The following is a 14,832-nucleotide window of genomic DNA, read 5'->3' as shown; positions in this document are numbered from 1 at the left end:
TGTATCAGAATCCTTTGTTTCAAACAGCTGGGGTTTATTTTTTGGAGTTTTTCAGTTCGTTGGGTATTTTAGCATTACTATTAACTTTCTGCTGGTGTGCAGCCCAGATTTGCAATACACACTGCAATTAAGAGTGCCATAACCTCTGATCAAAGATGCCACCCCGATGATCAATATCAATGAATAAAAAAACATCAAAGAACTTAAGTGTCTCCAGACCTGTTATTATGTTCCCATGCTCCATCCAGCTACTCCTGTCCACATAAAATGCTATAAATCCTTCTGTATATCAGCTAACTAACCAGTCTCCATGTCTTTGCAGCCAAGTCTTGGGAATTGGTAGCATTATCACTTGACTTAACTCACAATGGATCACAGAGTAATTATAGTAAATACTTAATTTCTTAAACATCTTAATTTAAATATATATAAAAAAATAATAACTACATAAATGCTACTGAGGCACCCCAAAATCATAAAATATGGTTCAAGCAATCAACATAATTAACAGAAGTTAAAGCAGAAGCTAAATAGAAAACCATCAATAACCAAAATGAACACAAACGTGTCTGTCTATTGCCAAGTTCTGTTGCACGTGATAAAACTGCAGGAGCACTTTTCTAGTAGTCGGCATTTTTCAGTCTCCAAAGTTTTCGTTCAAAAAAATAATTCATTATGTCACCAAGATGGTGAAATTCAATCTCAAGGCACCAAGACAGAAAGCTAATGGGTTTATGTGAAGAAAACTGGAAAGAGTAATCTGATAAATCTTATCCAAATCTTATTCTGAATTAAGCATGAAATTTTGAACATAATTTTTCATTCTACAATTGTAGAAGCAAAAGTGTTGACATACTTGAATTCCATCAGAAGATTCTGCAAAGGATTTTCCAACTGTCTATTTAGTTTCAAATTCTTTTTCAAGTGAACACCACAGAACTTAGAAATGAGTCACATGAACAATTACAAAAAGACTAATTGTTGCTAAATTTAATCCTTTTCAGTATTATTCAGCCTATAAATGCCTAGGATCAATGCTTTCTTAAAGATTTCTCATAAGCATCTAGAGTGAAAAGCAGGTATATTCTCCTTGCAACATGATTTAACTGAACCAGTCTGAAAAAACCCCAACAAAATACTAAAAAGCAGCCTCATTTGTATCCATTCTTTATGTAATAATATTGTCCTTCTGGAGTGATATTGCACATCTATTATAAACACAATTTGTTCAGGCACTAGTGTAGGTGTCAGGCAGAGAAAAAAATTTGGTTAGAACTCTATGACAATGACAGATGAGTCAAAGAACATCATAAATGAAAATAACCAAAGGCCTTAATAGAACAGCGAGCAAAAAACCAGAAATGTAAAATATCTACATACCGCAGCACTTTTTCCTGGAAAGTTGAAGAAGGCATCAGGTCCATACTTCTGAGGCATGTGTTTCAACACAGACAGTAACTTCCCAGCATGTGGTGGCTGACAAAGAGAATTATTACATTGGTAAACAAGTAAAACAAAACTCTAAGAAAGAAAAGACTATACACACAAAAAGTAAATTTTAGCACATTTTAAAACTTTGCACATGGTTGAATAACATCCTACTAAGACACTCAGCACTCTCAATAAAACAACATTAACAGTCATGAATACCTTCACACAATATACAGTAGCTGCACTGAATTAAAGTTAATTGGTAACTTCACTAAGGCCTTGAAGGCCAGAGCCACATTCACCCAGCATAAACTGAACTGACCCTGAATGTTGATTCCTGCCACTGTCTGTTCATTCTCATCAGCTCTCTGCATGACTTTGCTGTAAGCTAAAGAAAATGAACTGGTCTGGATGAAAACTAACTTAGGGAAAACAAATGGAAACCAAGTTTTAATTCCAGCTGCTCTGGGAAGTGGCTAAGTGAAACCTGTGCCAGCACAAGGGAGACAGGGAATAGCTAGCAAAAGGGAGAGGGAAGATCAGCAGAAGGATTATATTCATCAGGATGACAGACACACATTAGATTAAACTGATTTGGTTTATACTTTCACGTAAGTCCATGGAGAAAGATTCAAGTCCCAAGGGCAGTTTGGAGCACCTAAACTGAGTGCTCAGTGTGAATACTTAACACTTCTCCACCACCAATATCCTGCTGATTTTATTGTAATAGTCTGTAACTATAAACTCCAAATCAAGTCTATGAGCTCACAACAACAGGAGAACAGCAAATACTGATCACAGTGACAGGACAATTTTGTGTGTTGTCTTTCACCACACCATATCTTTCCGGCAGATCTATTTTTAAACTACAATTTTATAATCCTGGTATTTTCCTGAAAGTGCCCTTTTTCACTCTGTTGTTAACAGTTACCCTCTGAAAACTATGCAAGATGTTGGAGCATTGCATGGTCCATCACAAGTATTTCAAATGTACCAAAGTTGGAGTCAGCTAAGCAGTGCTTCAAGAATCTGAGTTAAAACTGAGGAGGAAATGCTGAGAGCTGCTTAGATGTCTGCAGTGCCCTAGAATTTGACCAGGTAAATTGTGTTGCAGCAAAATACTTGGTATCTTTTCAGTTCTGCTGATTTTAAGATTTATGGAGTTGTACAACTCCTTGGCAATCCAACTGTGGCATTTTTCTCTTGCTTTCCCCTGTATTTGGTCTTTAATAAGGAAAGGAAATTAAATGCAAATAGCAGGGAGACAGGAAATGAAAAAGTTAATGTTACAGAGACAACTTTATTTCACCTACGGTTAAATATACTCTCTATGTTCAATTACTAAGTTTAAACCATCTATAAAGTTGAGTATTTTTCTTTAAGGAGGTTAAGATCTCCAGAGTTATTTATTTCAAAGGGCCTTCTAAAGTCTGTAGTATTACGTGCACATACTTGCTTTTATATGGTATACTATTTTTTTTTAATTATTTGAAGTCAACAGAGACACTGCTACCTCTCCCCTACACTAGCCAGAGTATTTAGAAATAACAGGAGCTGAATTAAAATTCAAAGTAAAATGATTGTTAAAATAGTTTCCAAGTCCAATGAAACAACAACTGTGTGCTGAAGAAAACTTTATCAGGTGCCCTCTACAACACACACATTTTTACTTTAGGGAAGGTGGTTACTCAGCTGTAACTCAGGGTCCCTTTCTATTCCACACAGGAACAAGAAAAAAATTTTACAATTTTTCATTGGGACTTATTTCCTTCAGTTCAATTTCTGCCAAAGTTTTCACTTCCCTAACTGGATAATTTTTTTTCATCTTCAAGTAAAGTACAGCGATGTGAAAATGGGAGCAAACAGAATTGCCTCTGTAGGCATTTTTATTTATTTCTCTCTTCAGATTAAAAAAAAAATTACACCTTTTCCCTTCAATTTCACATGGCTGGAATCAAAAAAATAAAATCATGTGCATAAAAACACTTAAGAGTCACCTTATTATTCCCAGGTGTTAAAAAGGACCAATATAGTCCACAGGTTCAGGAAGAAATTTAACTTCATCAGTATTCTACTCTCTGTATTTTAATTGCTTTCAGGTAAAAAGATTCTTTATACAATACAAGAAAACTCCCTATATTTTTTGGTACTTTCAAAATTTGTTTATCATGAAGTTTTTGGAAGTCTTAACTTGTAAAAATTAGGAAAAACAAAAGCAACATGATAAAAATTGTTTCAGTTTCGTGTTTTGTTTTACCCATCTCCCTTTTTCTCCTTGCAGCTTGCTGAAGAATAACTTCAGCTCTCGAACTGTCAGGTTATAGCTCGCCAACACACCCAGCATGTCCACTAAGAGATCTGAAAAGCAGAAAGAACAGCAATGTAAGTGCTTAATAAAATGCAAAGCCAAACTTTTATCATCTTATTAGTAATTGTGTCCATGAGAAGCAGCACAGTCTGAGTCCCACACTGGGGGAGCCTGTACCTGCAATCATGTTGTCAGCTCTGTCGATCCTCCTGAGCACTTGTTCCACGAGCCCCACTTCCGTGCAGGCCTGGAGATTCCGTATGCTTTTCTTCAGGATTGCTGTGAACATGCTCCAAACCTCAGCCTGGCAGGTGATGTCACACTTATCCAGTAAGTCCACCATGCAGGTGATGCCCTCTCCTTCTTGGATGATAAAGTTCATTTCCAAGTCAAACTGGCCCCCAACGAGCTTTCAGAGAAAAATATTTTTTAAAAAATGCTTAAGGCAACTGTATCAAAGTATTACTCTATGCCTAAAGTTATTCATTCTGTGAGAAGAAAACTATTGAAGGGGAAAAAACATAATAATGAGGCCAATATCAATGTACCATCTTATTTTTCTTCTGTTTCAAGTTCTGTTGAGTAACAAAGATGCTCTTAAGGTGTCAACTATTATCAGACAATTGCTGCAGAAAAACATTTGGGTAGTTCAGGATAGAGATGCCCCAAGTTGAGCTGAAAAGCGAAGATACCAAGTGAATGTTCTAAAACAGGTGAGCCCAACAAAGCAGTCAAGATATCTTGAATGACCTGGAATGACCTCACATTCGCTTAACAAATCTCCATTAAGAAGGCAATTCTAGCCAAAAGGAGCTGATGCATATCAGAAATATTGGCACTTATAAACACTTATGAGACTTCCAGTGACTAAAGCTGGTTAAGAATCAACTGCCAGGTTCATTAGCAGCCCCAGGTACTCAAAGGAAGCAAAGGCTTGCTGCATTTGCAGGCATGTGGAACAGCAGCACTGCTCCAAGCCTTTGGCTGTGATTTGGCTATGACACTTAAATCCTGTATTATTTCAGGTCTCCTAGAGGCAAGTTTTGTTTGAACATACACTGAGTATGTAACAGGCCACATATGCCTGTGCAGAGGAGAATAAAACAAAAATTCCAGCTGAAGGCAAAATGCATTATACTAAGTTAACTCATTTATACCAACTCCCTACATTCACTCTTTAAAGTTCTCTTGGACTTCAGAGCTGTATTAACCTTAAAAATGTGTCATGCTTACCAAAATAACCATTATATACCATCATCCAAACAAGAATTCAGATATCATTGACTCTAATTATCAAATGGCTCATTACCAGAAATATTTCAGCTCATTCTCACTTCCGCAAGTTTATGTTATTTCGTTCCTACATAGCGGTGCTCTTTGACAGGCTTTGGCCATTAACAGCTTCAGTACTGTCACCTGCTGAAGTCACACCATGTCTAAACTGCCCCAAAATCCTAACTTGCTTCCATATTAGCTCCAACAGCTTCTCTCAGCAAGTCAGGATCCAAAGAACAATTTACAGAACAGAACATACGCTCTTCATTAACCACAGAAATTACCATACATTTTCCTCAAGTGTCTAAAACTTGCCACTTTGAAGAAGCAATCTTTGGACTTCTGGGGATAAATCAGTAGTGCCAAACATCACAGGAAACAGAGAAAGTTACTGCTCTTTTGACAGAATAGACAATGTCACATGGCAACGATTTCAAAAAAGTAATTTACACTTTTCCATTTTCTCTTCTCTGGGTCATGAAAAATAATTATGCAATTTACTGTCAGATGCTTCCACAATATCTCAGAAAACAGCAAGAACTGAATGGGGTGACTTGAGTTATATTCCCAGCTTCTCTATATCAACTCATGCTGTCAACTCAAACAAATCCATCAAATCATTACCATCCTCCAAGCCTTAGCTTTCCCCTTCCAAAAGATGGAGCAGAGGCCTAACTCAAGAAAGCTCTGTAGGGTATGCTAGACAGAAGGAATTGACACAGAATTATCTCAAAACAAATGTGAAGAAAAATACATACCCTCCCTTAATGAAAACTCTCAACAGAGCATTTGAAAATGTAAAAGACATAATCAGAGTTCTACCTCATTTCACTGAATTTATCTTGTACAAAACTGAAGTATTCCTCAAGAATACTCTTCTTAAAATCAAGGTAAGAAACAAAGAAAATACTGTATTCTGTGTAGACACAGATTAGCTAAAGATTAAATTCTGGCCACAAACTACCTGCTAATTCTTAACAAGAAATTCAACTCTTTATGCATTTGGTTTTAACTATCAGCCAACCATCAATTATCACATGAAAACCACATACAGCTACTGGAGGTGACCTTACCTTCACCCTATGGTCTACCCCACCAATCTTTCATTTTTGGCTACATACACTATTATCAGAACCCACCCATCCAGGAAGCTGTCAAATTAGGTTTCCAATCTCATCTGCAAACATAAGCATTTCAGGAAGGACGTTCTAGGAATAATATGCTATGGTAAAAAATAATTACCATTTTAACACTTCCTGTGAGGGAAGTGAGGACAAAAAAAATTGCCAGGGAAAGCAGAAAACCCAAGGCAGGGTGCAGCTGATGCACAATATGTATGCACATCCATTAGATACACACAGGCACACACACCCCCCACACTATGTCATATTAACCCTTTCTAATGGTGATTTGAAACTGATCAACCTTCAAAACACAAATTTGTTTCCAATGACAGGGATCATAATCCAGGTCCATGCATTGGCTAGTTATTATCTGAGCTGCAGTAATGGCTGTGCACAGCAAAATGTAATCTTCCCAAATGTCACAGTAAGTTATGAATATCTGAGCAGCTTAATGCACCTTACTAGCCATGAAGTGTGAGAATGTAATCTTATTACCTTTTTTATGGTTGTATTTTTTTGAATAATGTAGCCTTTGAACTGATGTATAGTCTTTCCTTGCACTTTAGCATGATTTGGTCTCCTGTGTCGCACAGTACATTTTTCAAAATTCTCCAATTCAACGTATTTTAAGTCCTATGCTGAGCTGCATAAACAATCTTTATAGCAACCCACAGGGTGGCATAATGTTTTCTTTCTCCAGCATGTAGAATTAAGTACAAGCTTACAGGAATGGTTTTAAAGGGCAGCATTCAAATACATCCTCACAAATTTTGGATTTTGCCAGTTATATCCACCTTCAAAAATATATATGTACTAAAGCAATAGCTCAAGCTACTCAGTAAATAGTTCTACATTTAGCTGATTGAGAACAGGGAGAATACAGCAATTTCTGAATACACATGCAGAAAGTGTATTTTTTCCCCCCTTAGGGAATTAAACTAATGAGAAGTTAACACAGCACCACTAATTTTTAGCATAAAACAGCACTACAACACTTATAAATAAAACAAAAAAGACAATTTAAACACACTTAACCTTTCTTTGCAATGAAGTGATGTGAGATATGAAAGAAATGCTTCACTGTTTGGGGGAGCATACTAAACTACTGCATACAGAAAATAGCTCAGAATAAACAGACAAGCGCCACTTTCCTGAAAGAACATGATCTGGATTATTAATCTAATTTAAATTATTTCTCCCATTAACAGATAGAAAACATTTAGAAAGCTTGCAAGACAACCTAAGAAAAATTATTTCAATGACCTATAACACAAAAAGAAGAAAGCAAGTCCAAAATCAGCATTTTTCCTGGAAAAGACAAATTGGCTATACTTGGGAGAACTACAGGGCTGGATCTTCACATTTTTATCTCAAACTCCCCATAAAAGTCTTCACTTCTATAGAGTTTCCTCTTCCTTCTGGTTTTTAGATAAGCCACAGATCAAGTACTTGCTTTGTTCCTCAAAGCCAAGATGAAGGACTGTTAAACAAACTGTGACCTCCCCCTTTTTCTCAAGATTATTATTTTTTAATATCAGAATTGTTTCTTTAGTATGTCCAAAACAAGGAGTATGAACACCTATTCCATGAAGAAAAAAAATGCAGTCAAACAGGTTGGCGCAATCTCAGTGAATTTTTTTTAAGTTTATGCTTAACAAGAACTTGCAAAGCTGGGCATTTATAATATTCTTTGCCTACGCTTATTTGTTTCTTCCACCAAAGAAATAAACCATCTCCATTGTCCCCTTTTACATACTCAGAAACATATTTCATATTTAGAGATTCACTGAATTTAGTTGATTGAAAATTATGGATCATCAAAAATAAATGCCAAAGATATGGGAAGCACAAGAATTAAAATCTCTCTAGGGTAAGAATCTCATAAGATCATGTATGATTCCAAGTTGGTCAAATTCCAAGGCCACGCAATAAATAGGAAAAGTCAACACCATGATACACATTTATGATGTGATAAAAAGATGGCTGTGATTTGGAAAGGCTTCTTCAGAACAGAAAATGAAAAACATTGCAAAAGATATTAACTCAGACATACTAATTTCCATGCATTCTTTTCCACCACACCTAGAGGTGAGAACATTAAAATCTGAGTCCTAAGAAGATTTGGCAGGAAAGCCAAATAGTTTGGATAGTTTGGATAAGAACATCAAATAGTAACATTAGCATGAATGTCAAGTCAGTGAAACAGGGCTTAGGTCCAGAGAGGTTAATAGGGAGGGCAAGAAAGGGGTAGAAAAAGCCTGGATGAATGTCCACTTTTTTCTTCATTCTATTGCTATTGTATCGACCATTATGCACTAGGAAAACTAGAGAAAACACAAAGAACTGTGGGAAGATCCACTCAAGAAAAGTGAAGTCACACCTTCCAGCAAGACGCAGATGATTTACAGTCATTTGCTACCTCGGCTCAAAGTTTAAAGTGAGACCATGAAGGTGCAAGTGACCAGTGACTCTTTCACAGAAGGAAAGCTTCTGTTCCAACCACTTTTGTAAGCAGAAGACTCCTCTTGAATCTTGCTCCAATTTCAGACTTGGTTTCTCCCACTAGAAATAGGTTTCTCCCATTTTCAAACAAAACCAAAGACTACCCAAAAAACCCCAAACAAACAAACAAACAAAAAACCACCAAAAAACCACCCCGACAACACCAAAGAACAAACAGGTAATTTTTGCAGAAAATCACAATCTTTACCTGCTGATACACCAGGCTGAAGTCACCAAACTCTACCATCCAGCATGATTGGCATACAGTTACACCACCAAAAAAAAAAATTACTAATAGTACTAACTACCTTCCAAAGGAGAAAGGATGGTAAGAAAAGAAGAAAAAAAATCTCCTTAATTAGCTGCTTTCTCTCTTATTGCCAAGTTCATAACAAAGCCTACAACTTCATTTACCTGGCAAATGAGAAGTCCATTTTAAACCAGGCATATCAAAAGTGGCATTGCACAATAGCATTGCAAACACTTGAAACTTGATGCCTCCATGGGATTCTGTTCAACACTGTTCTTAACTATAATCAATGCTGGATCGTTCAGGGAAAAACCATTCCCATCGCTTCCCTTCAAAGGGATGTAATATAAATGTTTTGCATTAAAATAAAATTTCTTCAGGTCTGTCTGACATTTGGAAAACTGCCTAAATGTGAATTCAACAGGCACCCACAAGGTGTTAAGAGTCTAGTGCTGCCACCTAATGTTCTATTTGAAACCATTAGCCTAGAATCCCACATTTTAAGACCGTGTCTCAGCACTGTATCATTCTCTTCCTTCTCCACACATATCTACCAGCAGCTTATATCAGCATGCTTCATCACAATGAAGAAAAAAAGCTGTATCTCGAGGAAGTAAGACAGGAAAAAACTCACAAGTAGCAGAAGAGTTTACATTTAAGCACTGGCTTCTTTAAAACCAGAGTTTCATCAACTTCACAGAAGCTAACTAAAGAGGACACACAATTTACCCAGGAAATTAGTGGCAAGTGTCTCCTACCCAGTGCATCTGAGACATAAAGCAACTCATTAAAACTTTTCTTTAAAGATGCATTTAGCTATGCATACATGAAAATTACTCTCTCAGTGAAAATAAATGCAAAAAAGCAAAATTCTTGACCATGTAGGTATAATACATCTGAAGCATCCTTCTGGTGTATGGGCTTTTCCTTCCCAAGAGAATAGGAGGAGATAAACAATTTTAAAATACAATTACACTATAATCAATGATTATTTACCCTAGCTAATAATCTAGTATTTTCACTCTACTTTCAAGCATTTTCTTGTCAAATTAGTTCACTAACACAATTAGTTCAGTCTGTAGTGTGCAGCTGAAGCCCAGTGAAAACAGAGCAATGCAAGAAGAATTAGCTCTATATAATTTTTTTAAACATGGGGGGGTAGGGAAACAGGTCTATGAATTTCAAATTTTATATTTGTGTTTAATCTTGTGTTTGGTTTTGTGTTTAATCTATTTTAGAAAGAGCCATTAAATATCTTTTAAGTACATACCAAAATCTGAAAATCAGTATCTCATAAAGGGAGCAACACCAGTTTTAAGTGAAAATATTAGCAAAGTTAAATTCTATCTTACACAAACAGGAAAAAAAATTCTACAATTATCAGTTTGGTATCCATTCAAAAAGGGATCTTAGTACAAACAGTTCAAATCAAAAACACCATGCTTAAACTCAAAACAGCTACAGCATTCCATGCTAGATGATCTTTAAGGCCCCTTCCAACCAAGCCATTCTATGATTCTCTGACACCACCATGCACTGTGCCTCTATCTTCCAGAAATTCAACCACAGATTCCAAGGACGAAAGGCATAAACAAGTCCAATATAAGGAATTTTTCTCTTCTCCCAGTCTTTACTGCCCCATCAAGAGGTGGGACAGCTTATACACAAAGGATTGCCAAGAACACAAAACACAGTCCCAGGAGCCCACAATGGCACTGACCAAACTGTAGATAATACCCAGCAAGCCTGCAACCACTGGAAAAGTTCAGATGGGAAACAAAAGACAGGATAAAACTGATTCCCTACCAGATTTTATCTGACACACAACAATGGTTATAAGGGCCCTTTGCCCCTGAGGAGGCTGCACCACTGAGATTTATTTCAAATCCCTGAAAACAAGGAATTACAAAGTTGAATTTTTGTAAATCAATTTCAAGACCAGATTTCAACATTCTCCCAACAATGGCTAAAGGTGTATTTACAACACATGGCAGTTTCCCTTGTTTGACCTGCATTATGTATTTCAATAGAGAGTACCATAGAAAATATCTAAATCCAGATGAAATTCCCATCTTTCCAGTACCTGTATTAACAGCATTAAATTCTGCTTTTGTTTTAATTAACTTTTTTCAGAGCACCTTAACCTATGATCCTGTTTAAGACATAAAAGAAAGATATAAGTCTGAGAGATCATTTAATAACATGCAAATTTGTTGCTCCATACAGGAAATGAAATATCCTAAATCTTTACATCACACCAGATTCATATGTGCATTGAAAGCAAATAAATCATTTAAACCATGATACAGAGAACCTTTTTAAATTTGCATTTATCTACAGTAAATACTGCCATGTTCTTTAATAGCTTGCTAGTGCAATCTTAGCAAACTAATGATTTATGGTTTTGACATTTTAAAAATCAGAAATCTGTCATTTTATGACACCCAGTAGAAAGTCTGCTGGAGTTGGAGTTACATTACTCTGAATTTAAACTCAGATACATGAAGCATACATAGCAAAGCACTGTACCAAATATCCATTTCATTATTCCAACACTTCCCTCTCTAGCTACATGTCTGAAAGTTATCTAATGTTTTAACTTGAAATTTTTTTCTTTTAATTTTCATGAAGCAAGATAACTTTTGTCAGTTCTGGAAATATCACCCATCATCAAACAAATGCAATCTGCTGTGCCCTGAGAACACCATACTTCAGTGACCAAGCTGCACAGGTCTGCATCATGTCCTACCTTAATCCCTCCCCTCAAGGAAGGCGCCCAAAAGATAACATTTCTAATACCACATTAATCAAAAACAAGTCCAGAGTGGGAAACAAACCCTACAGTCAGAATGGCTTTACAGGGAATAATACCCTGCTTGCACCCACTTCCATCAGTCAGGACATTTATGCTGTAAGCAATTTTTTTCTGCCTAGAGGTTAAATCAGACAAAAAAACAACACTGCCCACCACTGACACCATGTCTGAGCAAACATAGCAGCAATTCACATGCTTAGCATTTTCTAACATATTTAGTGTTCATCATCTAAAAAAACTAACAGCCTGCTTTTTTGTTACTTAAATGTAAAATATTTCCAAATATATGTTTTTTGTCAACCAAGCTGGTGTGCAAAGCCAGCCACTATATTTCAACAAGAAAACTTTTTAGGAAGTTTCATTTAAGCATTTATTTTACTTATGATTTTATGAAATATTATATTTATTTCCATCTGGCAAGGGAAATCACTGGTGTAGTAAACCCCTTCCAATTATAAAGAAATACAAACAATTATTGAATTTTTCTTGTGCATGCCACTTGCACCAAACAGAAATGCTTCTAAATATATATAGATACATATCCACAATGGGTAAATCATGTACAAAACACACTACATTTGAGCTTCTGAAAATTCCAACTTCCTAAGCTAAGAAAATTAGAAAGAATGTAAATAAGTCTCAAAGAGTCTCCCAGTGCATCCGAAGAGAGGTATCCATCCCCAAGCAAGACATTCCTCTGGAACATGGAAAGAAAATACTTTTTGAATCATTACTTAAAAAAACTAAAATTACAAAGTTTTTATTTTCTCTTTAAGCCCTTTTAATTCCTATTTTTGCATTGGTTATAATATGATATACTAATATAGTAGCATGGATATAATTTACAAATAATAGTATATATTTATTGGGGATGAATGATCACCTTTATTTTTTAACTGGCGGTTTGTGCAATCAAAAATGTTTGAAGACCACTTGCCTAGATGCCAGAGAACAGACAATGTATCCCCATATTTTCCTCCAGATCAGAACATCTGTCTGGTATTTAGCAGTGGGTTGAGGGCAGGAAGCCACCACTCTTTACAGAATCTGAAGTTTGCATCCCGCAAGTCTCATGCAAACAATTCTTCACAGAACTTTATAACTTTTGAGTTACAGTTCATATCCACTTTGTGATAGTTACAAAGTGCAACTTTTCAAAAGTGTGTAACAACAAAAGTCTACAAGTAAAAAAAAAAAAAAAAAGGTTATGAGTTCATTCTAGAAAACATGTTTGAAAGCGTCTGGCTAGCCTGTAGAACCTAGGGAATAACAGCAACAAGTAAAGGAGAAAGGTGAAAGAAACAAAGGAAATCGAAGGAAAGTAACAAACCAGAAGATGTTCCAAACATGGAATCGCACACTAACAGCAAATAAACTTGCAAGGAAAATAAACCAGAGCTCAAAAAGGCAAGAAAGTACACAAGATGAAGAGATGAATCAATATACCTATAAAGCTCTGGCAGGTTTTATCAGATTTAGAAACCATAATGTTAAACACTTCCTCTCCTACTGGAAGGCGCAGCCCCCCCGTAGCTCCTCCACTGCCATCACCTTTCACAGCTCAGCAGGGAAATTGCTGGGAATTTCAGCACAACCACCAGGCACCAGGTCACAAATTCCAGCAGAAAACAAGAACCAGCACATCTGCTTTCATCATTTCTGGCACTGCCTCGATCCAGAACAGCTGGAAAACACCCGCCACAGTTGGCTGCTCAGAAGTGGCAGAGTTTGCTGCCATGGCTGTAGCAGGGACAGTTATGAGCTGGGATGTAAGGAACACTAAATGACATGCCACAGGAAATGTAGCACTCAGCTTGCCTTCTCACCATTTTTAAAATTTTCTGTGGCTGCGATCAACATGAGAACAACAAGCAGCCAACTCTGGCTAGAATAGAGGGTGCTTACAATAAGTAACAGCCTTTTGTTTATTCTTAACAAGTAATAACTTTTGAGGTTTTTTGCTTCCAGATTCTGCCATTCCTTTGTTCAGAGCTTTAAAGAAAATGGATTACTGAAAGCCAGTGTATAGAAATACTGCTAAACAGAAGATTTCTGCTAATCAGGGAAAAAAAGTGCCTTTGTGAGAACAGGTACACCAGGAAAGCCTCCATAACCAGACCATTTTTATCTGTATTCCTCTCAATGTCCATAAGGCAATACTTAAAGCAAGGACAGAACTGTGACTCTGACACAATGTTTGTTACAAGTTGCTTACATTTCTATGTTTGCAAAAACATTTTAAAGCTTCCCCTCTTCCCTGATTGCCACAACATTGTTTTTTGGTTGGCTGGAGTTTTTCCTCCTGGTATAGAAACTACTACTGCTCTAAGGCTCTACCCCACTCTGATTTCCCTCTTAACACTTTTCTCAGTGTACAGGCAATGACTGAAACAAACTGTCTCCAAGGAACAAGCACAACAGTAAACGACAGAAAAAAAATCTCACAAAATCACAAAGAAACAAGGAAGACAAAGACTGCAAGTGTTGCATATTATCATCATCACCTACAAACACACTCTCCTGTTTACAGTGTTGTGACCAAGGTAATTTCAGTTGTTGAAATTTAAAGTGCTGTAATTGAAATTGGACCTAAAAAGGAAAAAGTGGCTTCAATTAATACAAATCCAAACTATATTCTGTTTCTTTAATTTGGCAATCAAATTACCAACAGCAACTGCCACATATTGTTCAGCAAACCTGGCAAGACCCTTCCATTCCCTGTGACCGACTGCAGTTCAGATTGGAGAAAAGTAACTACTGCTAAATAAAATGGGGCTGAATTACATTTTGAAGTAAGCACTTAGCCAGTAAAGCCAGCATTTGCTTAGGCTTGACCTCCTCTATTCTTAACTTTCAAAAGAATTTATTTAAAACACAGAATTCAGCAGATTTATCAAAAATTCTGAAAAAGACACAGTATTAATGGAGTTCTCACCATTTTTTCATCAACACGGTCACTTGTAGCTGCACTTCTAAGGCAAAAAGGCTTTTTCTGGAATTACTACACTTGCAAGTATTCAAGAATTTAGGAGGATACTTAAAGGCTGTCCCACACAAAAAACTGTGAATCAAAACTAAATTATTACCCACAAGTGATAATCCATATAAGCTGAAAAAGGCTACATCC

General features: G+C 36.5%; 1 protein-coding gene across 1 annotated transcript in view; it reads right to left on the bottom strand.

The window, feature by feature from the left end:
- The window catches only part of LRBA (LPS responsive beige-like anchor protein), a 366,680-nt gene that overhangs the window by 322,030 nt on the left and 29,818 nt on the right, over nucleotides 1-14,832 (bottom strand). Inside the window, 3 exon segments of the mRNA XM_031066497.1 lie at nucleotides 1,381-1,476; nucleotides 3,689-3,789; nucleotides 3,917-4,148. Coding sequence (XP_030922357.1) covers nucleotides 1,381-1,476; nucleotides 3,689-3,789; nucleotides 3,917-4,148 — 429 coding nt within the window.

Source organism: Geospiza fortis, unplaced genomic scaffold (assembly GCF_000277835.1).
Source record: "Geospiza fortis unplaced genomic scaffold, GeoFor_1.0 scaffold11, whole genome shotgun sequence".
Taxonomy (NCBI): Eukaryota; Metazoa; Chordata; class Aves; order Passeriformes; family Thraupidae; genus Geospiza; species Geospiza fortis.
Note: the sequence above shows the minus strand (reverse complement) of the source record. Positions and strands in the feature narration are given on the sequence as shown.